The sequence below is a fragment of the Nymphalis io genome, chromosome 9 (genome assembly GCF_905147045.1).
Source record: "Nymphalis io chromosome 9, ilAglIoxx1.1, whole genome shotgun sequence".
NCBI classification, from domain to species: domain Eukaryota; kingdom Metazoa; phylum Arthropoda; class Insecta; order Lepidoptera; family Nymphalidae; genus Nymphalis; species Nymphalis io.
In genome coordinates, this window is record NC_065896.1 from 2,908,622 (window position 1) to 2,936,408 (window position 27,787).

The window sequence follows — 27,787 nt, forward strand, 5'->3', positions numbered from 1 at the left end:
GCATCTTATGTCAAAAATAACCTTGATTGATAGCGCATCTATGGTATACCATATACCTTGGTAAATTTAGGAATGGTTTACATTCCTAATCGGGCGATTGTGACTTCTTACCAGGAGGTAAACTGAGTCTTCTCGTTTGCGCAACTTATTTATATTTCATATTTCTCATACTTTGTATCTTTGATTTAATGTATCTCGAACGCATAGATCACTCGGGCGCCGGGGACACGCCAATTTCGAGACGAAAATCTTTCAAGAAATCCCTGAGAGAGTCATTCAGACGTTTGCGGAAGGGTCGTTCGCAGAGACGTCAAACTACGACTTCCGCTAGTCCTACTTCGCCGGCACAGGTAAGAATTTAATTTTTTTATTATATTTAGACCATATGAAATTTAGGGATATAATACTAATTAATGAAATTTACGGATATCATACTAATTATCACCTCATGGGGTTTCCTAGTTATCATAGTATGTAATCGTACCATTGGCATTACTTTTTTTGGTGGACCAAATTTCATACATCACTGGCTGAGCAGTCAAGATAAATAAACCTTAGATTTTCCATGCAATTTGCTAAAAGCTCTGCAGTTTTTGATTAATATTACTTTATTTTTTATATTATGTCAATTCAAGATTATTTTTATTCCTGTCATTGTAATAATAATATGAATTATGATATATGATATTAAACATAGCTTTAATCACATAGTTTACTTAAGCATTACTGTTTATTATTGCTTGTACAGAACGTATTAAAGTATATAATTGTACATTAACAGCCCACCGCTAAGAAATCAGTCGAGAAGATCAGCGAAGTGGACGCGGACGTGAAGCCCATAGAGCGCGCGGTGGAGGCGCGCTCGACGGACGACGCCTTCGGCTCGATGGTTCGCTGTCTGTACTTCGCGCGCACTTTCCTAATCAACAGTGAGTTCTATTTGTACACGTTGTATGAAACTGAATAATTTACGTTAATATAACCAATACGATATTATTATTGCTGTTTTAAATTCGATATTTATTATATTTATTCATCTTGTCAACCATACCTAGGTATGGTTGACAAGATTCAGGAAAAAGGGAAACATTAACGTTAAAAATAAATCCCTTGTCGAATTTCTTGAACTATCTTCTAATTCTCGAATAATCTTAGCAAGAAATGCTTAAAAAATAGAATGAACGTAAATATTATATATTTTAGTGTAGTGTATTTTATATATGTGTATAAATAAGTATTGTATTCATATTTTATGTTCCATATCAATCTAAAATATTTTATATAACCTCTTCCTGGCACAGATCTCTTGTATGTGATACCGTCACTATTTGTAAACTTTTCGATACATTTTATTTATATATCAAAGTTAATAATAATAATAATAATAGAGATTAAATTAATCGAAGTTTTGTTTTGCAGCACAAAGCTCGACACCAACTCTATGGGCGGGTACGAACAACGGAACCGTATACGCATTTACGATAAACGTTCCCAACACGAACAAACGAAAAGAAGAACCGGTTAGTACCGACTGTGATAATTTAAGTTTATTTAAATAACCAAATGTAAATGCGCTCGATACAGACTAAGACAAATAATTAAGTTAATTAATTAATCACGGAATTTAAACTCGTCTGTTAATTTTAAAGTATTAATCATAATAACTTAACTCAGAAATTATAAGATACAGTAAAAATAATAAATACATATATGTATTATTTTAACAGATTAATTAAAAAGCTTGTTTTCAATAAAAATTCAAATATTTTTTTCAGGAAATAAATCTATTTGTCTTAAATGTTTTGATGAATATTTTAATAATATTTTTTCGACCTTTTACAGGTGACCTGTCAACTTGCAAAAGAAATTCAATTAAAGCACAGAGCACCAGTCATCGGCATCACAGTATTAGACGGAGCCGCTGTACCTCTGCCTGATCCATTAGAGGTAACATTTTTTGCTTTTTGATATTCATATTCATGATGCTTACTTAATGAATGCAATATAATTAATGTACCAAGAGTATTACTTTAATTGTTTCTTATCAACACGTGATAACAATAGCCGCTTTATAATATATAAATATATACATATTTATATATACGCATAGTACTACATACGGGACGCGCGTGTCGCAGGTGGAGCGCGGCGTGGCGGCGCTGCCGGAGGGCGGCGCGCACCGCGTCGTCATCACGTCGGAGGAGCAGTTCAAGGTGTTCACGCTGCCGGCGCTCAAGCCGCACAACAAGTACAAGCTCACCGCGCACGAGGGCGCTCGGGTAATTAATAACCAATAAATACCAACTTTTTCCCTCCTATCAAGATGTTACAAAAAGTCCTATTTTCTCCTCCAATTTTCCAACCTTAGAGCTTGTACAAAATGACAGTAGAGAGTAGAGGTAAGGATCGAACGGGCGACTTTCATATAGCTTGGGCCCCATGCGTGCGGAGAGGTGTAACTGAATGTCGTTGCAGGTGCGTCGCACGGCGTTCGCGTGGTTCTCGTGCACGGGCAGCGGCGGGGAGCGGCACCGCGAGTGGTGCCTGCTGTGCCTCACCAACCTGGGCGACTGCCTCGTGCTGTCGCCAGACCTGCGCCGACAGCTCAACGCGGCCGCCGTGCGCAAAGAGGACATCAAGTGAGTGCTCGTCACGGCGGATACAGTATCTTACTAATTAATTAAATAACATATATAGAAAACTCAAGAAAAGGAACTAAAAATAAGAAATTAAAAGTCTAGTCTCAATTATTGTTTAATACTGCACTGAAATCTGTTACATATATTTACCAAAGTACGACTCAAATACATAATAAGTATTCAAACTTTTAAAAATGTTTATAATAACAACAAAAATAACATCCGGGGTTCAGTAAGAATTAATGTAATTTGAGAAAAACTTGAAAAACGTCTATTTAGACGCCGTCACCTAACAAATATTTTATGCTGCAGTGGCATTTCCAGTCTTTGCTTCTCAAAACGAGGCGAGGCTCTGTATCTTCACTCGTCATCAGAACTTCAAAGGATTACGCTCTCTGCTACTAAGGTATTAAATACCACTATTGTATGAGATTATAATATAAATATATTACTATTTTTAAGATTTGTTTAATGTGGTTTTTCTCAATTTAAAGGTTACGATAGCGCAATGTCACGTTTTACTATCACCGTGGGCTGCGGCTCTACGCGGCCCGCCTGAAGAAACCCCTTTGACCAATGGAGAACATAAAGTGAGTTTAAATTAATTTAGAAAACTACAATCTGTTAGGTCGTTAATTTTTAAAATAATACAAATTATTTATGAAGTCAATAATATTCATGTATGTATTATTTTTGAGAATAATTCGTTATTATTTGTTATTATGCGCAGCCTGCGGAGTCTTAGTCGCCGAACAATTCCATTCTAAATTCATCAACGACTTTCGAATGTTCGTACGATTCGACCCCCTAAACTCGATTAAATATTTCGCCGGTCATATCGCTCCAATTCGTTGATACGATGATTTGTGTATTCGCACCGAAGTCGCGAACTTTAAACGAGTTCGATCTGATTTTTCAGTAGTTTCCGTATCATGACTTTTACCTTAATCATGTTCTACTAAGCTACGACTACCTAGTCGCAACTACGAACTTCATTTGTATATAATTTGAAAAGGAGTAATCACTGAGATGAATACATAAATAACTATTACTTGTTAATTCCACTCGCGCAGGAGGAGCCGGCGGTGGAGGCGCACGACGTGACGGCGGCGTCGGCCGACATCACCGTGGACTCCGTGCGCGACCACGCCGCCGAGGCCGGCGAGCTCAACATCAACCTGCAGGTACGAGCGCGCCCACCCACACGGTTCACTACGCCTCAGCAAGATATGACTGTACTCGGAAAAGCTATAGATATATTTCCGGGGATAAAAGTTTTCCATTTAGCTAGCTACACGTGCATGTCAAATGAGTTAAACAATTGAATGCAATTTCTATAAATAGAATAGAATATGCTTTATTGTACACCAAAAGAGTTATAGAACCATTTTAAACACAAACATAAAAAAAAACGAAAACTATTTTGTACAAAAGGCGGTCTTATCGCTAAAAGAGCGATCTCTTCCAGACAACCTTTGGGTGAAGGACGTGAAATAAATAAATAAATGGTATAAAATATTTTGTATTAGACGGCTCCTTCGCCTTCCTTCTTCGTCGTTCTTATAAAAGTAATGATAAGGATGTTTATAAATTGTCAAAGTTTTTTATTTTATTTAAGTTTAACTTTAATTCTAATAGATAGCACTTTTTACTTTATATCATAAAAACGTTAACTTACGTATGAATTAGAATTCACAAGTGAACACGACCTCCATGGTCGTGAAGACGACGACGAGGACGATGGTAAATGAGAACAACACGGACGGCGGCGTCAGCGCCACCACCACCACCACGACCACCAACAACTCCACTAACGAAAACAGTAAGTCACGTGACACTTAAAATAATTAAACTAAATGTAAACCAATAAAAGTTACTATTGAGGGTAGTTCGAAATATCTTTAAAATATAAAATTTCATGACAGTAGTTCATTAGTGCAGCTTGAATGATTAGTCCTTGAGTAGTACATTGTTGCATATACGCAATTCACGCATGAATGCAACTATAAAATTGAAATTGCTCGTTTTATTCAAGTATTCTATTTAGGTGTGAGTGAGATTTATTATTCGATTTAAGCTTATGCTTCAAGCGAAATCTCACTTATGCTTCGAAATATTTTTTCATTCATTTGATTAAACATTGTTTTACCTTTTGAAATATATAAAAATAATTAAGTTATACAAAGAAAATATTCTTAAGTAAAATACTTTTGAGAAAACTTACGCAATTGTTACATAGCTTTTTCCCACCATATTGATATGTTTATGTTACATGTCCGTACGTTTATATGTTTGACAGCCGCTTTATGTTTTTGTTTGTAGTCCTAGAGCACAGTCGCGAGGAGGGCGTCATCACTCGTATTGAGGTATCCCACACTTTGCTTTAATATCTACATATCTCAACAAGAGGCCTACGTCCTCAAGCATGCTAATTCCCTTATTATTTGAACTCCTAGGCTTGATCCATTTCTATCAGATATTAATGTAATACTTAACACACTAACCGGTTCGATCTATTGAAAGTCAAATTCTCCAATATTAACAAACTAAAACGTGCTCTAATACAAGAATCTTCGCAATGTTGTGACGTCCGCTCGTGTCCATGTCGATAAGTAGCAACGATCGTCGAAACATAGTACACCCGGACACTACGTATTCAGTAGAGCCTAGACACGCGCGGGCGTCACGCGTGGCGGAGAAGAGCGTGCGCTGGTACTCATGAGCGGCGTCCACAGACGGGCACCGTGACGGTGCCGGCCGGCACCGACCCCAAGCTGATCCTGGAGATGTTTGACCGCCAGCGAGCGCCGCTCGCCGTGCCCGTGCCGCCTGCGGAGTCCTAGTCGCCGAACAATTCCATTCTAAATTCATCAACGATTTTCAAATGTTCGTACGATTCGACCCCATAATATCGATTAAATATTTCGCCGGTCATATCGCTCCAATTCGTTGATACGAAGATTTATGTATTCGCACCGAAGTCGCGAACTTTAAACGAGTTCGATCTGATTTTTCGGTGGTTTCCGTATCGTAACTTTTACCTGAATCATGTTCTAAGTTACGACTACCTAGTCGCAGCTACGAACTTCATTTGTATATAATTTGAAAAGGAGTAATCACTGAGATGAATAAATAAATTATATACTGATTTAGGTATGATGGTTTATGACTCGCGAAATATTTAATATTTACTATAAGCATATTAGCAATACCGAATTTATCGGTCTGTATTCCACCGATCATTGTGCATATCGGCCTTAATTTAAATTCGAGTAAATTATCATGATCGATGCATCTAGATAGCTAGACAAACTGCCGTTGATATCATTGTTAGTTCAATATTTTTAGTAAAATTTTCATATTTACAAATATTTTTTAATGATTGACGCTACATTATAAACATTTCTTATTGTATATCCAATAATATATCAACTAGATGCAATTTCTTACACATATTTTGTACATTTAATCGATAACTTGTAAGTAATATAAAGTGCATTTTATAATGAATAGTTAATTCTTAATATCGTCGAGTGCGTAGCGTTTTTATAAAATAGTTACAATTATAACTTATGCTGGTGTCTCTATTGTTAAAAAAAGGTTAAATTGAATATTGGTACTTAAATATTTAATGTCTATTTTTTTACCAACCAGTTTTATTTAGTACAAAACGGAAGCCATAACAGTTTATTTTATTTAGCAATACTGCAATCAAATTGTGGATTATTGTTATTAAGAAATTATAAAATTATTGTGACAACTTAGTTTTTAAGTTGAGTTTCTTTGAAACATTCTACATATGAGAATGTGATGTGCTTATTTATTTTTTTATAAACGGAATTTTATTTAGACAACTAATATTAAAATAATTGACAAGTAATTCAGACTTGATTATAGTAATTTAGTTTTATACTAAATATTCACGGCTAACACCTTACCGTCTAGCCATTTTAAAAAAATAATAGATTTTTAACTATATCATTTTCTTTCAAATTGTATTGTATATTCAGTAAATAATATTTTATTAAATTATAAGTGCCGAGTGTGTGAATGTTATGCAATATTTAGCTGTTGTTTTTTTATTTTATTTAATAAATAATACGTATTTAAATTAAGTTCTTCTATGTGTGCATTTTAATCACTTAGACAAAATGGCAGCTGTATACTTCAATGCCTTATCATATTTCATACTGACGGTCGTATGTAAATATATCTGTAACAGTATTTTTGGCATCATTTTGCATGCATTTTGTGAACAAACATCACAATTTTAACTACACGAAGGGATCGATTATGTTTTTTAATTGATTTTATTTTAGATATAAGTTGAATGTGCCTGCCTACTTTTTTAAGAGGATCATTTTATTTTAGTGCTGAACATTATTGTAATGTGTGGAAGTGAAACGTCCAGATTGCTTTGTTTTATCTAATGTACAACTCCATATTATTATGGTACTTTTAAATTTGATACGAAAAATGCGATTTGTATTCAATATTCTTACATGAAATAAATGCTACAAATAAGAATCTTGTCTCAATTATCTACCCACAACAGATACATTCAACAAGCCACTATTGTTACTCAACCGGCGGCCCGCCGCGCTTTTGTGGTTGGCCCAATTCATGTTACCTTATTTTCAACAATTTTAAATTTCTAAGACTTTATTAACACCTATATAATTTGAATTAAACAACTGCTTGTGACCAAGGACAATGCAAAGTGTTTTAAACGTCATGAAATGAAAAACAAATGTTGAAATATACGCGATGAATCCGTAAATAGTTGTTTAATTTGTAACAATCCGTAAGATTCGTAAGATTTAATTTCCGGCAAGGCGAAGGCGCTAGTGCAGAACGTTTTTCCCGTCTGTACTGGCCGTCGTCGCGTTTGGACTCTACTACCACTTACCATCAGGTGGAGTAGACTCATTTGCCCTCCCGGCGAATATAAAAAAAAAAAAAAGATATCATTCCCTAAATATTTTTTTAATAGTAATGGCAAAATCTGATTGTATTAAAAACACGAAAATTTCAAAATACTTTATTCCAGAGCCAGGCCAAGGTCAAAAACTATCTGTTAGTATTTTTATAAGAAGTAGTTACATCCAACTCTTTTAAATCAATTAAGACTGTATAATTTAATGTGTTATTTAACTAATCTAGTTAATTTTTTCATCAACATATTCTTAATTGAAACTATGTGGTCTATTGTTTTAAAATGTATTTATTTTCTGTATTTGCTTAGTCTATAGCTCCATCATAACTTGACGACTGACGTTGACAATTATTGAGTTGACAAATATAAAGTTAGCAAAAGTCATAACTTTCAAAAATATTAGATTCAAAACAATTTTATAAATCATAACAATTTTATATGACTAACAGTGAAAATGAACGTTTGCAGAATTTGTCTTACACTCGCTGTCGAAAAAGACATAAGCCTTTTACCTGACCAATTGGAAGAAAACACTCAAACTTATTCAGATATTATGTTATTTTGCTTAGGTATACAGGTGAGAAATTTTAAAAAGTAAATTAAAACAATATTTGGTATTAAAAATATTTACCTAAAAACATTAGATGTCCTGTTACAGATCCAAACAGAGCCTAAACTAACATCGAAGTTGTGTGGTACATGTTTTTTGAATATACTATCGTTCTATAAGTTTAAAACTTTAGCATTAAAAAATGATGAATATCTACGATCACTTCAAGAGAAAAAAGAGAAGATTGAAGTATTTGTTATAAGCGATATTAAAAAAGAAGAAACACTTAACTTTTTGAATGATGAAGACATACAACAAGATACTGTTTTTAAATTAGAATTAGATGTAAAAGGGGAAAATAATTTAGAGGAACTGCAGTCAGATGATGAGCTTCTTAGTGTTATAAAACAATTAAAATATGAAAATTCAATAGGAGATAGTAAAGAAAATGGTAATTGCAATATTATAATATAAATTATTTTTTTTTGAATTCACCAATTATAAAAAACAGTATGTATTTTTCATATCTTAAGACATACAAAATCCTAACCATCCAAGGTCAAGAAAAGTTCTTAGTCGCAATTACTGCACGTAATTGAATTAATATGGCTTATTTTTTTTCTTTATTTAAAATATTCATACACGTAATTTTTTAATTTTATCTCTTAACAAAATTATTTTTTATAACAGAACTTTTAACGCAAAATAAAAAAACAAAGATAAAAAGCAAAAAACGTAAAAATGAATTGGAAAAACCAAACCAAATGTGTGAAGCATGTGGTAAGACTGTGCGGAACTTGAAAGAACACATGTTCCAGCACAAACCTTTGTTAATAAGGAAGAGATACCAATGCAAAGCGTGTGACAAGATGTTTTCCAGCTGCAGTTCACGTCTCAAACATTATAAAATCAAACATCTAGGTATTAAACAACACTGTGATGAATGTAATAAAGGTGAGATGATATAAAGTCGTAATCATTTATATGTCTTATTTATATAAATTACTTATGATCTTATATAAACTGTTTTATCTATCTGCGAGTCTGCTAGTTAGCTCACATGATAAGGTTCTAAAATTGTACCAGGTGATTAAAAAACCTCAATGTTCCTTATGATTGGTTCAATATACAAGTTTTGAAAAATTGACGCAATATAACTGCCTCATATTATATATTAAAGCATTTTATTTATTTTTTATAAGCATATTTACTACTCAATGGTTACACACAGCACAGCATAGGTAACAAGGTCAAGTAGTTCAGAACAAATGTTGTAGGTTTTTTACACTTAATAGGTTAGCATTTGAACGTTGACTTTCAATAATATTACAAATGTTGTTACTAACTACTGTTTACTCAGAAAAGATTAACAAGGAGGTGACTTTACAAATTTTATACATTGCGTTGTTCGCTTTAAATTTAATGTAATCCTGTAAAATGAAGATTCATAAGTGCTTGTAAACATCTACTTAAATAAACAAATCCAATGAATGGCTTATAGAAAATATTAATAAATAATCAACTAGAATTTTGTTTCATGTACCAGATGTTGTTAATTTATCCTCTCATCGTATGGTGGTTCATAAAACAGCACTGCTACCATTTGAATGTGTTCCATGTGGCCGAAGATTTCTATCCAAGTCATTACGAGATCAGCATACACTCATCCATACAAAGGACAGACCTCATGAATGTGATCAGTGCGACAAAGCCTTTAGAAGTAATATTGGTTTGACTCAACACAAGTTAGTAACTATTTATATTTTATACATTGAAAACTTAATTAAATACATACAGATAAGTAATGTATAAAAAGATTACGATATAACACTTTAATTAATACAATATTTTTCTTTGAAATAAATAAATCCATAATGATGCAATAATTTACAAAAAAAAATCTTTCCATAAAACAATTATATAAGTTACATAAAAATAGACGAACTTTGAACTTTACTTTTTGGTTTAAGTTAAAAATAAAACTAAATAAATTATTTTATTATTTCCAGGCGACAAGTTCATGATAAAGAAAAATCACATTTATGTCAGTTTTGTTCGAAGAGGTTTTTTAAGAAATATCATTTGCAAATACACATAAGGTATAGTATATTATGTATGTTCTAAATCAAAAATAAAATATAATTTTATTGTTTCACACAATTAAATTGATCATTGTCTTTTTATTCTATGTAAAATAAGCAGTGATAATAGTTTGCGACATTTTTATGGCTCATTTAAAAAAAAACTTATGTCTTGTACAATGTATGTCGTATGTACATAAGATATAGCGCGCAGGAGTGCGTCCTCATAGTACGTCCAAAATGCGACATTATCGGAGGGGGGTCAGAAGATACTGCGAATATTCTATCGCCGGGCTGCTATTGACCAATTCTTATCAGAAAAACCCAGTAAATATTGATTCTCTCTTGATCCAGGGGTTGTTGATAAGTGACTTGATAGCAAAGGCTTACCTCCGTCACTAGACATTGGCACATGGAGATCTAATATTTTATGTGGCTGCAATTACACTCGCTCACTCACACTACATTTAAATTTAAAAAAATCCGAAGCATTACATTAAGCTAATGTTTTTTGTGGGTAATGGGTGATTACTTAAACAATTTTGTATCTTCTTCTTTCGAATGTCAAATCAATAATGTCAGAAAGAGCGAAATCACAGCTTTAAAATTTTAATAAATAGCCGTTAAGCAATATTTATTTATTTATTTGGGAAACATACAGCATAATATAACAGATAAACATTTGATAACAAAATACTTCTCACATAAAACCAACAAAGTTTCCACTTTAACATTGAAACATGGAACCTAACAAGAAAAAGTTATTTAGCAAGTATTAAATTATATAAAGTAAAGTATTAATAAGTAAATTAAAAAGCAGTACAATAAAAAAACAACAAATATTTTTAACTAAGGCCGTGATGATTGATGATATTTAAATGGACCCCTACTGATAGCCAGTACATGTTTCTCTTCAGGAGTCATTCCAAGGAGAGACCGTACGAATGTCCAGACTGTGGGAAGTTCTTCTCTACAACCTCGATACTGAAGAACCACAGGCTGATACACACAAACGTCAAGATGTTCGCCTGTCAACTTTGCGATATGACATTTTGCAAACCAGGGTAAATAAATATATGTATATGTAACTATAGCCTATTCCAACCACAGGAGAAGTAAACCCAAATAAACAACTTCGACACCGATATGATTGGCCCGTAACAGCCTGTGAATGTCCCACTGCTGGACTAAAGGCCTCCTCTCCTCTTTTTGAAGAGAAGGTTTGAAGCTTATTCCACCACGCTGCTCCAATGGTTGGTCGGATACACATGTGGCAGAATTTCAGAGAAATTAGACACATGCAGGTTTCCACACGATGTTTTCCTTCGCCGTAAAGCACGAGATGAATTATAATCACAAATTAAGCACATGAAAATTCAGTGTAAAGTTAATCACATGAATATCATTGGTCATCGATATAAATTGTCGCGATATCATTGGTCGAGATCTTGAATAATCTATGATATTCACTATGGATTCGCGAAAAAATTGCGTATTCAATGTCCGCGAAGTTGTAATCCGAACTTCGAAAGTTAAATTAATTTGGTTATAACTAGTTAAGTGGAATAGTGTTGTATTATAAATAAAGGTAAATTGATCAAGAACTGTTTGTAGTGCGTAATACAGCAAAACAATTAGAAAATCGCATGCAATTTGTAAATCTATGGTTTGTTTACCTTTACTCCTACTCCGGTTGGAATAGGATATAATAAGAACATGTCCGTTAATGATTATATATATATTTAACATTATAAGGACATACATATAAGTCGTACCTACATACGTATAGCATTTTGGCGTACTGTCAAATATATAGATGTTATCATAATTCATAAGATAATCTAATATATTACGTTTATTATTTATTGAACATATTCCTAACAATGAATTGTATATCTGCCAATAATCTCTGCCATGACTAGAGGCGTTCTATGGCAACACTAGCGGACATTGGTAAATATATAAACTTCCTCTTTCCTTCCATTGCTATACAGACGCGTCACGTGGATTTAGAATAATTTTTCATAATTCATAATTTTTCATGAATTGTTTTTATAATTAGATGCAAAAATACTTATATCATTAGAAATATTATTTCTTCGTATATCGATTATAGCTTCGCTCGTATTTGCAGGTATTTAAGGAACCACATGGTCTGTCATACCAAAGAGAAGCGTTACTCGTGCAAGTACTGCGGGCTGCTGTTCGGTCGCTCCGACCACCGCCTGCGCCACGAGCGCACCTCGCACGAGCGGCACATACTGCCCGCGGCATGACCTCTACGAACTACAAAGAGCTCTCAATATTATGACTAACAATTAAATTGACCCTAAATTTGAATATATTAACAAAATAACCTTTCTTTCAAGTTGGTTTAAAAACATTTAACGTCAGAGTCAAAACTTTTATTCAATTATACCCGTTATTTATTGTTAATTCACACTCAGAATATATTCTTTTAATATAAATACAATACATAATTATAATCGACTGATTACGAAACATGGCAACATTGCAGGAGAATTTGTTCTTGAAGTCATTATACAGTGTGATTGTAAAAAAATCTATCAACGGTTAAAATATGATACTTGCTAAAAGGCCTTTAGAAAAGAACGCAAAAGAATTTGGCAGAAATATTTATTTATGTTTCCTATAGATAATGATATTTCAGTCGATTGAAGTTGAATAACATAAATTATATAGAATTGATGTTGGTTTTATGAATTTAATGTTTCGTTGATAAAATGTATAGGTTTATTAAAGTAAAAATATGAAATAAATTATATATTGTATTAAGTTTAAATAAATATAATGTTTATATGTGTTTTATTGAAGGAATTATAAATATTACAAGGACATTTTAACACTCGTCTGACTTGTCTAGTTTCTCTGGTATGTTGTCTGGATCATCTTTTATCTCGGCGCATACACAATCATCCTCGACGAATCTCGGAGACCCGTCTGGGGAGTGGATGTTCAGAGTGTTGTTTATTACTTCCAACTTATCGCTCAGGTGTGGGTACTCGTTTGCTAAAGTTGTAACGATGCTGGTGAGGCGTTCGTTGAGAGCGAGAGCTTGATTGTACTCTGATAGGACGACAGATTTTGGCTTTTTAACTCGTACAGACTGACGCTTTATAGCCGTTGCCAATTCACTGCCCAGGCGTTGACTGCGAACCAAACGTTCTAATAGCTGCAATAAAATCAAGAGCTATTTTCAAGACTTTAATTAATTCAAACTTATCACCGGGAAAATTATACTGATGAAAAACAAAATTATTATAAAAAGTTTATTACTATGTTCGAATAAGATTGGAATGTTTTCAATTTTTGTTATTATATAAGGTATTTTTTTTTACTAATTATTAGACGCTGGCGAATATTTAAATGACTTAAATAACATCTGATTTACATTAAAAATTGATCCTTTGTCTTTAAAGAGAACCGTTATACAATTAGTTTAAGACATTCAAAATATTCATTGCTCATGTAATCCTTACGTCTAATATATACACTCAAACATCTCAAGGAATATACTAGTCAACAAAATACTAAAATACAAAAAGTCCCAGATCTTTAATAAAAATTATCAAGCAAAAAGTTAAGTAAAAATTTTAAGCGAAAATTAATATTTTCAAATATAGTCTGAATTTTTTTTTTTTTTATATCCTGGGACATTTTTCACACACGGCCATCTGATCCCAAATTAATCTTGTACAAAGCTTGTGCTATGGAAACCAGACGACTGATATACTACATATACTACTTTTCTTTTGTAAATACATACTTATATAGATAATTACACCCAGACTCAGGACAAACAGACATGTTCATGCACACAAATGTCTGTCCTGGGTGGGAATCGAACCCACAACCTTCGACGTGAAAGGCAAGTATCTACCAACCACGCCAACCGGCTCGTTTGACGAGCCGGTTGGCGTGGTTGGTAGTCTCTGAATTGTTACTCACGTTCAGTTAAAAGAAAGTACATACCCACTGTTTCTGTTTGTCTGCGTCGCGGCTCTCCTGGATTAACGTCGCGATGCGTTCCTCGAGCTGCGCATTCGCTGCGCTCGTCTGAGCAACTTCGCGCTCCACTCGTTCCTGTTCCTTAAGCAACTGTTCCATCTGAGATTTACCCTCGCTTAGATCCTAGTCAAATATCAAGTTAAAATATCATTTATTTTCAATGTTACCAATCACATCATGAAGTTACTATAACATATTATTATTAACTTACAAAATCTGAATTTTGGAATTGAGTCATTTTAGTTAATTAAACTAAATAAATTAATAAAATAAATATATCACACGTTTCAATTGTTATTTAGTATTTAAAAGTTTTATTAGTTTATGAAAACGATAATATTATAATTTAAGTATAAGTTATAAAACTATAGCAGTGTTTTTGCCTAAATAAATAATCTTTTATTAAAACAAAATCTCAATATTTCATTAACATAACCAAGTTATTTAACTTTCTACCTTAGTAACTCTCGCTACGTCAGCCTTAGCCAGTCTCAATTTATGATAATAGTTTGATTGTGAGGTTTGGTTGGTGCCGTGTGCCTTCTCCACAGCTGCTGCAGCTCGATTCTTTTCCAAGGCTGTTTCTCTGCGCGTTACGTAGAGTGCTAAATCTTCTCCTAACTTTTCACCAGTCTTGCGAAGTTGTTCACGACGAACCTTTGATTTTTTTTAATTTAGTATCTCGTCATTAATCTCATATTATTTGTATATTTATAGTTTTTACCTCCATTCTGTGAATTTCAGCTCTCATCTGACCTATCTCGCCAGCAGCGGATTTTGCGTTTTGTATATTTCGTTTAAGGTCAACGGCTAACATACCCTGAAAAAGTGTAAAATGAAAATGTTTACTTATAATTTTGTTTCGTATTTATTATTCTATCGCACTAAATAAAATACAAATCTATCGTACCTTTCTTTGCCAAATAAGCGCTTCTCTCTGAACACGGTCCAAGTCTTGGGTGAGATTTATTTTTTCTTTTTCAAACGCTTCAATATCTTCCTCCATCTGGATTATTTCTGTTTCGGCATCCTACAAAATACACTTGATGATAAGTAAACATCTATCTAATGATTTTATTATATATATGTAACATTTTTTACTCGCGCCGAATGGTGACAAGATTATGAAATCTCACCGCGGTCTCATATTTTAATTTTTAGTCTAGTTTAACATGTATGTGGCAGATTTACAGATATAATAAATTTTCTTGAAAAGGTTAATTGGGGTTTTTTATCATTTTTGGGTTGAAGTGCTTTGAAATTTAAATGTCTTCCTGCTATATATCAAAATAAGTACCCTACCTTTAGACTAGCTGCATATTCATGTGTAATAGCAAGGTTAGTCTTCTGCGCAATGTTGTTCCTATCTGCGGCGTCCTTGCGCGTGCGCTCAAGCACCTCGAGTTGTCCGCGCAGGTCGCGCAGTGTGCGCTCCACGCGCCCACGCTCCGACAACACGCGCTCCGACTCCGCCTGGATACGCATAGTCTTCTGCTCGCAGATTTGGATCTCTGTAGTGATTGTTACATCTTACAGATGACGTTTTGTTATTATTATTAAGTGCGTTAATGTGTGCGTAAGATCGGTACATCAGCTCACATCAATTCTCGTGAGTACCTTGACACTAAAAAAAATTCTTATTTTACAGTGTAACAGCCGAGATGGCCCAATGGTAAGAACGCGTGAATCTTAACCGATGATCGTGGGTTCAAACCCGGGCAAGCACCACTGAATTTTCATGTCCTTAATTTGTGATTATAATTCATCTTGTGCTTGACAGTGAAGGAAAATATCGTGAGGAAACCTGCATGTGTCTAATTTCACGGAAATTCTGCTACATGTGTATTCCACCAACCCTCATTGGAGCAGCGTGGTGGAATAAGCTCCAAACCTTCTCATCAAAAAGGAAAAAAAGCCCAGCAGTGCGAAATTCACAGGCTGTTACGAAAAAAAATACAGTGTATTGACGAAGGGACATAATATATTCCCGTTAGAAATAAGATATATAATAATAAATAATAAAGCCGTTTGAAGTCATCATCAACTTTTCAATCGATCCCTTTGTTCTAATTACCTTAAATTATCACGTGAAAACAACAAAACAAGCAATAGGACGGTATTTAATATAAACTTTCATTAATATGGCTTTCTTTTTTTTTTTTATATATCGCCGGGAGGGCAAATGACTCTACTCCACCTGATGGTAAGTGGTAGTAGAGTCCAAACGCGACGACGGCCAGTACAGACGGGAAAAACGTTCTGCACTAGCCGCCTTCGCCTTGCCGGCCCGCAAGATGCCTCTTCACGCCTCGTTTGAAGGAACCCGGGTTGTAAGAGGAGGGGAATACGTGAGCTGGTAAGAAATTCCATTTTTTGGAAGTGCGACAAAGAAAGGAGTTGCCAAATTTCTTTGTTCGCGATGGAATTGATGTCACAGTTAGGCGGTGACATCGAGAACCAGCTCGCGTGGACTTAAGAAGGAAGGGGGAAGCAGGAATTAGAGAGAATAATTCCTCAGAGCACTCGCCGTGATACAGTCGATAGAAAGCGCTCAGTGCTGCTATCTCACGACGCAATTGTAAAGGTTCAAGGGTGTTTGTGACCTTTACGTCGCCAATAATGCGTACGGCACGTCGCTGCAACCGGTCCAAGGCCTCAAGTAGGTACTTAGCGGAGCCATCCCAAAGGTGCGAGCAATATTCCACGCAAGACCGTACCTGTGTTTTGTACAGCAGGCACAGTTGTTGTGGCGTGAAAAAGCGCCGCACCTTGTTCAGAACTCCGAGTTTCCGTGAAGCTGTTTTTATAACAGCCTCGATGTAATCCCTTGGACTAAGGTCGCAGCGAACGTCAATCCCCAGCATGGCGATTTTGCTTTGCATCACCAGCGGAGTACCACAGAGGGAGGGAAGAGGGGAAAATGTTGACTTTTTCGCCGTGAGAGCGCATAACTGTGTTTTCTTGGCATTAAACTCAACAAGATTATCAGAGCCCCATTTGGCGATGAGCTCTAACGTCCTATCGAGTTCAATGACAAGATTCTCCCGCCTCTCCTCAGTTTCCGCCCGCCCAGCCACTGCGCGTCCGTGGTATCCACCATGCACTGTACTATCGTCTGCATAGCAATGTATGTTCCCAAGGGAGAGCATATCATTGATATGCAAAAGAAAGAGTGTGGGAGATAGCACAGATCCCTGGGGGACCCCAGCATTCACTACATAGAATTGTGAAGCGCAACCATCTACTAAAACACGAAGGCTACGCTTGTGTAGGAAGCTGGCAATCCAGGTGCATAGCTGAGCAGGCAGACCATATGCCGGTAGCTTGGAGAGAAGACTTCTGTGCCAGACCCTGTCGAAAGCCTTGGAGATATCGAGGCTGACAGCCAACGATTCTCCATGCTTGTCGATAGCTTCACCCCAGAGGTGTGTTACGTACGCTAGAAGATCACCTGTGGACCGTTTTGGTCGAAACCCGTACTGACGATCATTAATTAGACAGTGATCTTCTAGGTAATGGATCAGTTGGTTGTTTAAAATCCGTTCCATCACCTTACAAAGTACTGAGGTGATAGCTATTGGCCGATAATTTGCCGGGTCAGACCGATCCCCTTTTTTGGGAACCGCTTGCACATTAGCTCTTCTCCAAGCCTCCGGCACACTTCCCGAAGAGAGAGAAAGTTGGAACAGGCGCGTTAACACAGGAGACAGCTCCGCTGCGCACTTCTTCAGCACTATGGCTGGTATTCCATCGGGACCGCTAGCTTTCCGTACATCAAGTGATTGCAGCTCCGCACGCACATCACGTTGCCTGATTTTAATGTCAGGCATCGTATGGCCACATGCAGGTATTGTAGGTGGCAGTGCACTACAATCATCGATCACAGAGTTGTCGGCAAAGAGTTTAGCCAGGAGATCAGCTTGCTCTTGCGGACTGTGAGCTAGCGATCCGTCCGGATTTCTGAGCGGTGGCAGCGAAGGTTGGCAGAAATTGTTTTGCACAGACTTGGTCAGACGCCAGAAGCTACGGGAGCCCCTAGGATGCGAAACAAGGTCATGACCAATCTGTACAATGCGCTGTGCATCCGCTCTCGTGTATGCCTTTCTACAGGACTTGGAATTTTTATTATAGTTTGCTTTCAGTGAGTCAATGTTAGATGCCCCGCTAATGCGGCCGTTGATCCACTTGCGATATGCCGCCTGCTTAGCTGATACAGCATCGGCACATTCACGAGTGAACCAACGGTTACGCGTACTCCTACTGACGAGATCTGAGCTAGGAATGTAGTATTCCATTCCCAGCATGATCTCGCCAGCAACAGCAGCGGCACTAGCTGTCGGGTCATTCCCACTGAAGCAACGTTCCTTCCAAGGGACCGACGCATAGTAATCGCGCATACCGTCCCAATCCGCCGACTTATAGTGCCAAACGCGACGTTTGCATACCGCTAGTGGCGGCAGCTTGGCCTGTGGCACTCTGGTAGAAATAAGGCTGTGATCCGAAGAGCCAAGAGGAGCCTGAACCACAACCTGATATTCCACCGGGTGAGAAGTCAGCAGAAGGTCCAGTAGAGAAGGTGCTTGCCCATCAATGTCTGGGATCCTGGTGGGCTGATCAACCAGTTGGGTCAAGTCATGTATGAGAGCAAAAGCATGAGCAGTCCTTTCAGCATGGTCAGTTTTGAGGGATTTCAACCAGGATTCGTGGTGAGCATTAAAGTCCCCCAAAAACACCAATTCCGCGTTAGGAAATTGCTCTTGCGCAGCATCTGCCACCCGACTAAGATGGTCAAATAGTCGGCTTGTCTCCAAGTCACCATTGTGGGATCTGTAGAGGCACACGTAGACTAGGCTCTGACGAACCAGGTCCACACGTACCACCAACATGGAGAAGGAGGGGTCCTCCAAGCAGCGCAGTCGGTGACAGCAAACATCCGTCCTGACGAACAAGCATACTCCGGCTTTCGCTTTGAAGGATTCTTCAAGCGTGTAGCCGGGATAATTAAGGTAGCTGGTATCGGCAGGACGGAGTATTTGTGTCTCCGTGAGAAACAACATTGCTGGCCGTGCTGTCTCGAGATGGTGGTGGACAGCGTTGAGGTTAGTGTGGAGTCCTCGGATGTTAGAGAACTCGACCTCAAACAGCGAGGGTATGGTGGGGGTGAGCACCGCTGTACGACCGTTATTTCTTTTTTGTTGCGCCATTTGGGAGAAATTAAATGGAAAAGAGACGTGAAGCGAGCGATGTATTGCCACGATAGGGATGGGCAAAGTGTGGAGGCGTGTTTCCCCAAGTGGTTGCCAAAAGGAAAAATACACTGACCCGCCGGACGGAAGGGCCCCCGAACCCCCCCGGAAGTGGCCGCCGGGACCCCACCTACCGGTCACCAACCGGCACGACGGTCCACCCCGAGATTATGCGTGGCCTGGTGGGGCAGCCTCACGAGCTGGTTAGGCACGCTCGGGCCCCTGTACTATGCCACGGGCGGCCAGCGGAACAGCCGTTTCTTCGGGTCTCCCTGACCGGCAGGTCAATACAGTTTCCCCCGGCATTGGTTCAACAGCCGTCTCCAACCGGACCAACACCCATCGCGGCAATACTCGCTCGGGCTCTGGCTGTACGCTGGCTGACCTCGAAACGCGGCTGCAAGCCACTTCACGAGTTTTTCACCATGCGTACGGTGGTAACAAGCCAGGCGGATGTTAGCATCCTACCACCAGATAAATTTGTGAGTTACCAAAACAAATAAATTTTGTTTTAATTTACCGATGCTACCTTGCTTATAATAAATTAAATATTTTGTATCACGTACTTATGAATAATTCAAATTGACATGTACGTTAAAAGAACAGATTTTGAAGGCACAAACTAAATTCCACGTTGGGAAAGTAGCGGGTTTTGCTATTTATAAAATAAATCTCACGTTTATTGATGAGATTTATATCCGACACGATTTTTTGATGGTGCGAGGTGAGTTTGACCACGTGACCCTGAAGCCGTAACCACTCGCACTGCATGCTCTCAGTGCGCTCGCGCAGGCCCTTGATCTGCTGTTCCAGTTCTTCGATACGACGCTCTTGAGGCGATTTCATCTGTAGAGGTTTATTTCGTTAAACTATTACATTTTCCAATTTTATAAGCAATGTAATTTCGATCGATGATTGAATTATATAGCATCTTAGAGAAACTTAGATAATGAAGTTACAGAAAATTGTATCAAATGAAAATTGTTACGAATTCAGAAATAAAAATTTGTCATACATCAAATATTTCCTTTAGTGCATTATATTTCTTAATGACAATATCCAACTCCCTTTGCTTCCTCGTGATGACGAGCATCTTCTGCTCATACTCCTCCTGTAGCTGGTCTATCTCTTGCTCTCTTGCTTTGACCTTCGCCAGATTCTCTTCCATTAGAATATTGTTCCTGGCCTGACGGTTACGATGCACTTCTATATCTAGCATCATCTTCGCGTGTTGGTTTTCCATCGACATTAACGATATTTCCTAAACATTATAGTTAAATTGTTATTTTTTTGATTAATGAATGAATATGAAATACAATACTAATATATATAATACGTATATAATACTGACTATGAATACGTCTAATCTATCTTGGAATCAGGAGTAGGACCTACTGACTATTATGTACATATGAGATTTTGATAATATGTGTTATTGTTAAATATGAATATAATTATTATTTATATAATTTTTATTTATTTTTTTATTTTGCTTATACCGACAAATGAACTTTCGTGTACAGCTTAAGATTGTCTGGTAGAGAATGCAGTAGTGTTAAGCTCACGTTTTATACAATTAAATATTTTGTGATAATAGCATACATCAATAAATAATGTAGAGGTGAAAATAAATCTATTAATTTTTAATAAATCCTATCAGATCTTACTTGTTTTCTTGACATTTCTCTCATCTTCTTTATACCATTAGCCATCGACTCAACGGCTTTGTCATTGAGGAGGCATTCCTGAAGATTTGTCAAAATTTCGTTCTCTAACTTCAGTTTCTGTTCGGTCCGACGATCGATTTCTTTTTCTATACTTTTCAGAATGTTACTCATTGTTTGGTTTTCCTATGGATAAATTAAAATGATTATTATTGTTTCAAATTCGATACTAAGATATTCGAAATAATAAGTATATTTATAAATTCGTACGGAACTTTTAAAGTTTTTTATTGAAATAGTTTTTCGTCATAATATAATCGAGAAGAAACTTGTCTGAACTATAAATATTGTTTTGTAATATACATTTATGGTTAAAAAATATTGGGTGACGACCTCTTCTCAAGATACGCGCGAACATTGAAATTCGTACCTACGCGTGTCTTGCTTATTTTAAAATAATACCTACAGATTTTATTAGTTCTTCGTCCCTTTCTGTCATTTCAATTGCTTCCGATAACTCCGCAATTTGAGTTTCCAACGCTGTACGTTTAGCGTCTTCAGTGTTAACTAAAACATTGAATTCAAAGATAAGAACGTTTTAAATGTACATTGTTATAATAATAGCAATTATTTAAAGTCGTATGTTATTGTTGTGGTTCACTTATAAGACATTTATTTATTTATAGAAACTTTACATATATTATTACACAATCTGTGCAATAATATATTTTATATTATTACGATTGATTGGAACTGCTACTGCTAGCATTATTACCCCCATTCTACGTAATCATGATTTGTATGTACAGCGCATTATTTTTTAGTTTTAATGTTAGGTACTAAATATAAAAGTTAAGGTTTGCTCCTATGTGAAATTCGTAATACTTTTTCGATCCGAATTTAAACATACGCCCCCACCTCAAGCTAACACGGACCATAAAACACAGATATGGTATATATATTTATATATATATGTATATTCGGAAAACACATCACAGCAATCGTGAAGAAATATGACTAATTTATTTCATTTTTTTAAGGATTATCTCATTCTTTATTGTTTTTTAAATGATCAACTTACAAATTTTAGTTGCACTATTGATATCATATGTTAATTTGTCTTTATTCATCGAGATTTCCTTTCCTTTGTTCATCTCCTCCATAACCACCTTCTTAGTGATCTCCAAATTATTGAGTAATGTGTGATAGTTTTCTTGCAACGCCCTGTCCAATAGTAACATTACATTTTACTCAACTAAATAAAACAGGACAATAAACCCAAACGATACGAACGATTTTTCGATAAAATACTATATATATTGAAAGATAAAATGATATCATCATTATCGAAATTTGAAGAGATTATTTCTCTTTCAATTTTACCTGTAGTCGTCTCGAACAGCATCATAAACCTTGTCCCTCTGTTGTATGTTGATCAGCACAGAGTTCCATAGGCTGACGAGACGTCTTTTTTCTAGTTCCAAATCTTCTAATTCGGCTGCATACGCTGTTACCTGGACAAAGTAGGGTTAAATTACGCCTTAGCAAATTTAAGAACCGAATTTATTTAGATAATTATATTTTTAATCAATTTTCTTATTAAATGATCATAATGCTACTGCGTGGTATACGTTGATAATGCCTTTTAATTTTGTTCTAAAGAAATATCTTATATAACTCGCGCGCACTGTTGTACGTAGATGTAGAATAATTGCCAGCAATAACTCTACAATGTTTCAACTAAATCGGATGAGCGAACCGTGAAATATTAAAATACAAACAAAATAAAACAATATAAATATATTATTAATATATTAACTAAACTAAGTGTTCGGTGATGTAGGAAAAGGATCCTGAAACATGATTAGGGAACCTGCATGTTCCTGAAGAGAAACCAACCCGCATTAAAGCAAAGGGGTGGAATAAGCTCAAAAGTAGAGAAGGCCTTTGCCCGACAGTGGGACTTTTGACTTAACTAATAAAATCAAATAATACTCTACATGAGTATTGCATTGCACTGTCTCTTTAAATGTTTATACGCCGATATCTACAACAACAAAAGGTGATTGCTACAGTAATGTATTATACATATAATAGGTAAATATATACTTACCTTATCGTTGACTTTTTCCATTTCAACATTTTTTATTTCTAGTTGCTTCTGGAACATTTCCAATTTCGACTCTAGTTTCCAAACTTCATTGCTGAGGCTATAGATGATCATATCCTGTATTTTAAGGAATTATATATTAACATATGAAAATATACTTCGATTTTTATTACTAAATCTTTAGAAATTAAAACTTTTTTTTTTATTACTTACATATTCGTACAGTAAATATTGTAAATATCTTTATTTTTAAAAGTAGGTGCCAGTTAAACCTCAGCAAACAATAAGTATATTTATATCTAAATGACTGCTTCGCTGATCTAGCAGCTAACTTATAAAGCCGATGATCCCAAGGTCCTGAGCTCAAACTCCGGGGAAATTCTAAGTAGTGTGTAGTTCCAGGTGTCTGGTGTCGGCCCTGCGCTTGAACTCTTTCCATTCATGTTGGATAATCCCATCGGATTATGAAAGCGAGGGAATAGAGTGCATCATCAAGCGGCCATTCTTATGCAATATAACAGTTTCAGCACATTTGGCTAGTCTATAAATGCAATTAATAATACATTATTTAAATTTATTTAAGGAAATTCTATAACTTACAAGCTGTCGCTTTTCATCAGCGAGCGTCTTCCTCTCGACCCTCATCTTGTCGGAGACGCGCTGGCTGACGGCAAGCTCCGACTCTGTCTCTTCACGCCACGTCTCCAACTGCCGACAGAGCGTCGTCAATGCCTCCAGCTCCTCTGTAGCTTCGCGTTCTGAATCAGAGCAGCAACACCGATTGTATACATGAGTTTTTTAGTTAAGAAATGAAGATATTTTTTTTAAATATACTTTTTCTTCAGACCAGGAAATGGGTCACCTGATGATAAAAGATATTCGCTCATAAAAAAGTATATATAATCGTTGAATCTAAGATGTTACGAGAACGTCACTTGTGTTGTGTCTGTAATTATACTTACTCACTTGCCTTTCAAACTTATATTATTAACGATATTTATTTGGTGGTAGATTATTTAATGAAAGCTAGTACCGGCTTGAATATTCTCTTCTAACTTTTCTTTCGCGCGCTTATACTTCTCATTGGACTCACGAGCGCGCTCTTCAGCCGCCTGACGCTCCGATGTACGTTCCGCTAATGTACTTTCATATTCTTCAATCAATATCTATTAATTTTTATTTATTATTACGTGTTGACTTATATTTAATCCCAGTTAATATTCAAAAACATTTCAAAAGTTTCGAAGTCTCATATATTTGACGTATTGGAACGACTTTAATGGATCGCCACTTGTAACTTAAAATCCAAATTAACCAATGGTTACTGATGTGCAGTAACGATTGTTAATTCAACACAGTTAATACAAAACATGATAAAGCCAAATCAACTTGAAGATGTCTTTGCGTTTATAGTAGTGCAACTTTTTTGCGACGTATATTTTCTGATATCATAATATACTAAAATATATGGGGATATTTTATTATGAACTAATTGATATGGCTAACAAACTAGTTAGACTGACACTTCTAAAGCTACTTATGCGAGAATAAGATTCAAGTGGTAGCCACAAACAGGTGTATTCCATATTAAATCACTGTGTGTCACTATTACACACGCAAAAACGTCTCCAATTTGATTTATCCGTACAACTTTAATGTTGGAAAAATACGAGTATGAATTCGATAATGTACCATATAAATAAATAACATTTGATATGATTAAGTTACTATAAGTTATTGTACGACTAAGCTTTGTCCAATTTGGTTCGTATTCATAACAACTCGTCGTATATTTTAAACGTATCAAGAAGATACTAGACTGCGATAAAAAAACGCGTTTTATTATAGTTACTATTTATTGCTTAAATTCATTTAAAATAAACTTGATCTCACCCTTTGCGCATTTGTGTCATGATCACTTCGATATATTTCTTCTAAATCTTTTTCGTATGATTGCTTGCTTATTTTGAGCTCATCACGCTAAAAATAAGTAAAAAAATTAATGGAATTCTTTTTGAAAATCGCGCACAAATATAGTCAATCTCAGAAATAATTCGCGAGAAAATAATGAAATATTAATATAAAATTAATGCAATTAATCTTAGGTGACTTTTATAGTTGCTAGTATCTAATTCATGTGATTAATGATTATTAAGTCTTAATACATCTCCACACTAAACAAAATAAAAATGATTGAAATTAAAAACAAAAAAAAAAACATTATAAGTAATTAGCCATGTCTCTTGCTCGTCAATTTATTGTTCTATCAAAATCTGTTAATTTTCTCGAAACATTCCTAAAATTAATGCACTAGTCTATGAAGAGAGTCTCCAGTAGCTATAACTGTTAAAGTAGCCAACCTGCATAATAAAGTGCAACACAAACAAAACGGTTCGTAACAATGAAACCAAAAGTTATACATAAATCTGAATACCAATCTAGTAATCTCCGCTTCGGCAATAGTATTCTCCTTCTCTAGAAACCTTTTTAACGTATCTTGAAAGCGTTTCATCAAAGGATGAGTAGATTCTAGGACTGCGGGCATTGCACCAATTTCGCGCTTACTACGCCATCTTATTATCATAAAAGAAATATTATTAAATAAGCATATCAATTACATAAAAAACAAATTAAAAAAAATTACGTTGTTGTGATATTTTTTTTATCAACAACATAAAATCATTTAAACATATTTTTTCTATAAATTTATAAAATAAATGCATTGATACGGTTTACAAAAATCCAATTTCAAAAAGCTTTCACATTAAGTACATTAATTAAAGAATATGATATCATACATATATACCTAGTTAATCAATACTTATTTATGTTTTATAAACTATATGAACAAACATTTGCATTATTTATTTTTCATAACGCGTTCGCGTTATATTTAAATACTCACTCGTTAAAAGCATCTTTCCCAATAACACCGCATTTGCATTGATCGTGGGGACAGGAGCAACATTTGCAGATCGCTTGATCTTCTGAAGGGCTGACACACACACATGAATCCGGCTAGAATATAAAAATAAAAACAGTCTATAACCAATTTCTCCGTTTGTAGCGAAATTACACTTAAACTGAAAATAAATGCGTGCGAAGTAAAAAAGCCGAGATGGCCTAGTGGTTAGAACGCGTGAATCTTAACCGATGATCGTGGGTTCAAACCCGGGCAAGCACCACTGAATTTTCATGTGCTTAATTCGTGTTTATAATTCATCTCGTGCTTGCTACGGTGAAGGAAAACATCGTGAGGAAACCTGCATGTGTCTAATTTCATTGAAATTATGCCACATGTGTATTCTACCAACCCGCATTGGTGCAGCGTGGTGGAATAAGCTCCAAACCTTCTCCTCAAAAGGGAGAGGAGGCCTTAGCCCAGCAGTGGGACATTAACAGGCTGTTACTGTTACTGTAAGTAAATGTGAAGCTCCTAATTCAGAAGCGATTAGATACCTTGAAATCTGACGGTAAAAGCCCAATTTTATAAGTGCAAATGCACTTATTAATATGTTATTCATAATTTTTCTCCTCATTCTAGTACTTAAACAAACACATCCTTATAAGAGGCCGTTAGATTTTTTTTTATCTTTTCTCACTGCTGAGTAAGATCTTCGAGGCATAACGGTAACATGCGCAAGCGGTGACGCCCCTCGAAGACACGGAGTGGGTACCGTCAAACTGTGTACCGTGTAATCTATGTGGCCCGCTCAATCCTATTTGCATATGACAGATTTATTAACTACATCGGTAATTTCCGCTAAAGCAAAGCGGTGGTTGGGTTTATCATCTTGACAGCGAGAAACCTAATAAGTTAATGAATAAAATTAGAGTTTTTATAAAAACTAATCAATTTCATACTTTTGGGTAAATCATTTCCTCATTTTTATAAAGTAAACACGTTTCATTGTGTATCACGATATCATGATCATCTCTTGGGCACGTGCAATCTGGAATCAAGAGTTCTATTATTGGCTCACTGTCTTCGACGCATGGACACGATTCAGGATCCGACATTATTAAATAAAATAACTACAAAATACAATATATCGCAAAACGATAACAATTATTATTTAAGAAAATTTGTTGCTAAGTAACAAACAACGGTAGCAGTAACTTGTTTCTATGGCTGCCGTGGTGTGCCTATAAGAGCACTAGAACCCGCTAGAAGTAATAAGTTCTATGGGTATGCCAATTGGCTTACGTTTCTAACAAATTTGTGTTCAAAATCGTTTATTATGAAATTGAAAAGAAGTTAATTCCTTATCAGTCTCAGGTTATTTTTTTTTAATTTACTTATGTGAAAATACTGTTGAAATCTCCAAAATCGTAATTCACTAGTACTAAATTACAACCGTCCGATAATTAATCGAGTAGATTTAGCGATTGGCTATGACATACAGACAGACATTGAAGCATTGGATCATAGTTTAGTTAGCCTTAGTTTTTTTTCGGATTAAAAAAAAAACCCTATTTTGAGCATGTAATGGCCACTCTTAACTAGGTAATCGCTCTGAATATTTACTTAT

General features: G+C 35.7%; 3 protein-coding genes across 8 annotated transcripts in view; 2 read left to right on the forward strand and 1 right to left on the reverse strand.

Annotated features, from left to right (window-relative positions):
- The window catches only part of LOC126770709 (lethal(2) giant larvae protein), a 43,669-nt gene extending 36,503 nt beyond the window's left edge, over positions 1-7,166 (forward strand). For 2 of the 6 annotated variants that reach the window (XM_050490225.1, XM_050490224.1), the window contains exons 15-26: positions 208-350; positions 782-929; positions 1,420-1,520; positions 1,843-1,947; positions 2,139-2,279; positions 2,476-2,639; positions 2,952-3,045; positions 3,134-3,229; positions 3,713-3,823; positions 4,329-4,461; positions 4,962-5,005; positions 5,375-7,166. In XM_050490225.1, the coding sequence (XP_050346182.1) occupies positions 208-350; positions 782-929; positions 1,420-1,520; positions 1,843-1,947; positions 2,139-2,279; positions 2,476-2,639; positions 2,952-3,045; positions 3,134-3,229; positions 3,713-3,823; positions 4,329-4,461; positions 4,962-5,005; positions 5,375-5,482 (1,388 nt within the window). In that variant the 3' untranslated portion in view covers positions 5,483-7,166. Of the gene's footprint in view, positions 1-207; positions 351-781; positions 930-1,419; positions 1,521-1,842; positions 1,948-2,138; positions 2,280-2,475; positions 2,640-2,951; positions 3,046-3,133; positions 3,230-3,712; positions 3,824-4,328; positions 4,462-4,961; positions 5,006-5,299 lie in introns of all 6 variants that reach the window. The other 4 variants (XM_050490226.1, XM_050490227.1, XM_050490228.1 and 1 more) reach the window with 4 other exon arrangements.
- Positions 7,167-7,956: 790 nt separating this feature from the next.
- Positions 7,957-12,829, forward strand: LOC126770710 (zinc finger protein 83-like). The gene is made up of 7 exons (XM_050490230.1): positions 7,957-8,152; positions 8,234-8,576; positions 8,816-9,079; positions 9,672-9,870; positions 10,135-10,224; positions 11,124-11,270; positions 12,341-12,829. Exons 1-7 carry the CDS (start codon positions 8,030-8,032, stop codon positions 12,480-12,482), a joined length of 1,308 nt encoding a protein of 435 aa, XP_050346187.1. The 5' UTR covers positions 7,957-8,029; the 3' UTR covers positions 12,483-12,829.
- Positions 12,830-13,066: 237 nt separating this feature from the next.
- LOC126770882 (coiled-coil domain-containing protein 40) lies at positions 13,067-27,275 on the reverse strand. The gene is made up of 19 exons (XM_050490491.1): positions 27,120-27,275; positions 26,161-26,273; positions 25,690-25,828; positions 25,149-25,235; positions 24,289-24,421; positions 23,856-24,013; positions 23,259-23,372; positions 22,529-22,659; positions 22,227-22,369; positions 21,612-21,712; positions 21,149-21,331; positions 20,497-20,742; positions 20,159-20,327; positions 15,538-15,746; positions 15,146-15,265; positions 14,960-15,055; positions 14,692-14,892; positions 14,200-14,358; positions 13,067-13,399 (listed from the first exon to the last, which is right to left on the reverse strand). Exons 1-19 carry the CDS (start codon positions 27,273-27,275, stop codon positions 13,067-13,069), a joined length of 2,991 nt encoding a protein of 996 aa, XP_050346448.1.
- Positions 27,276-27,787: the final 512 nt, after the last annotated feature.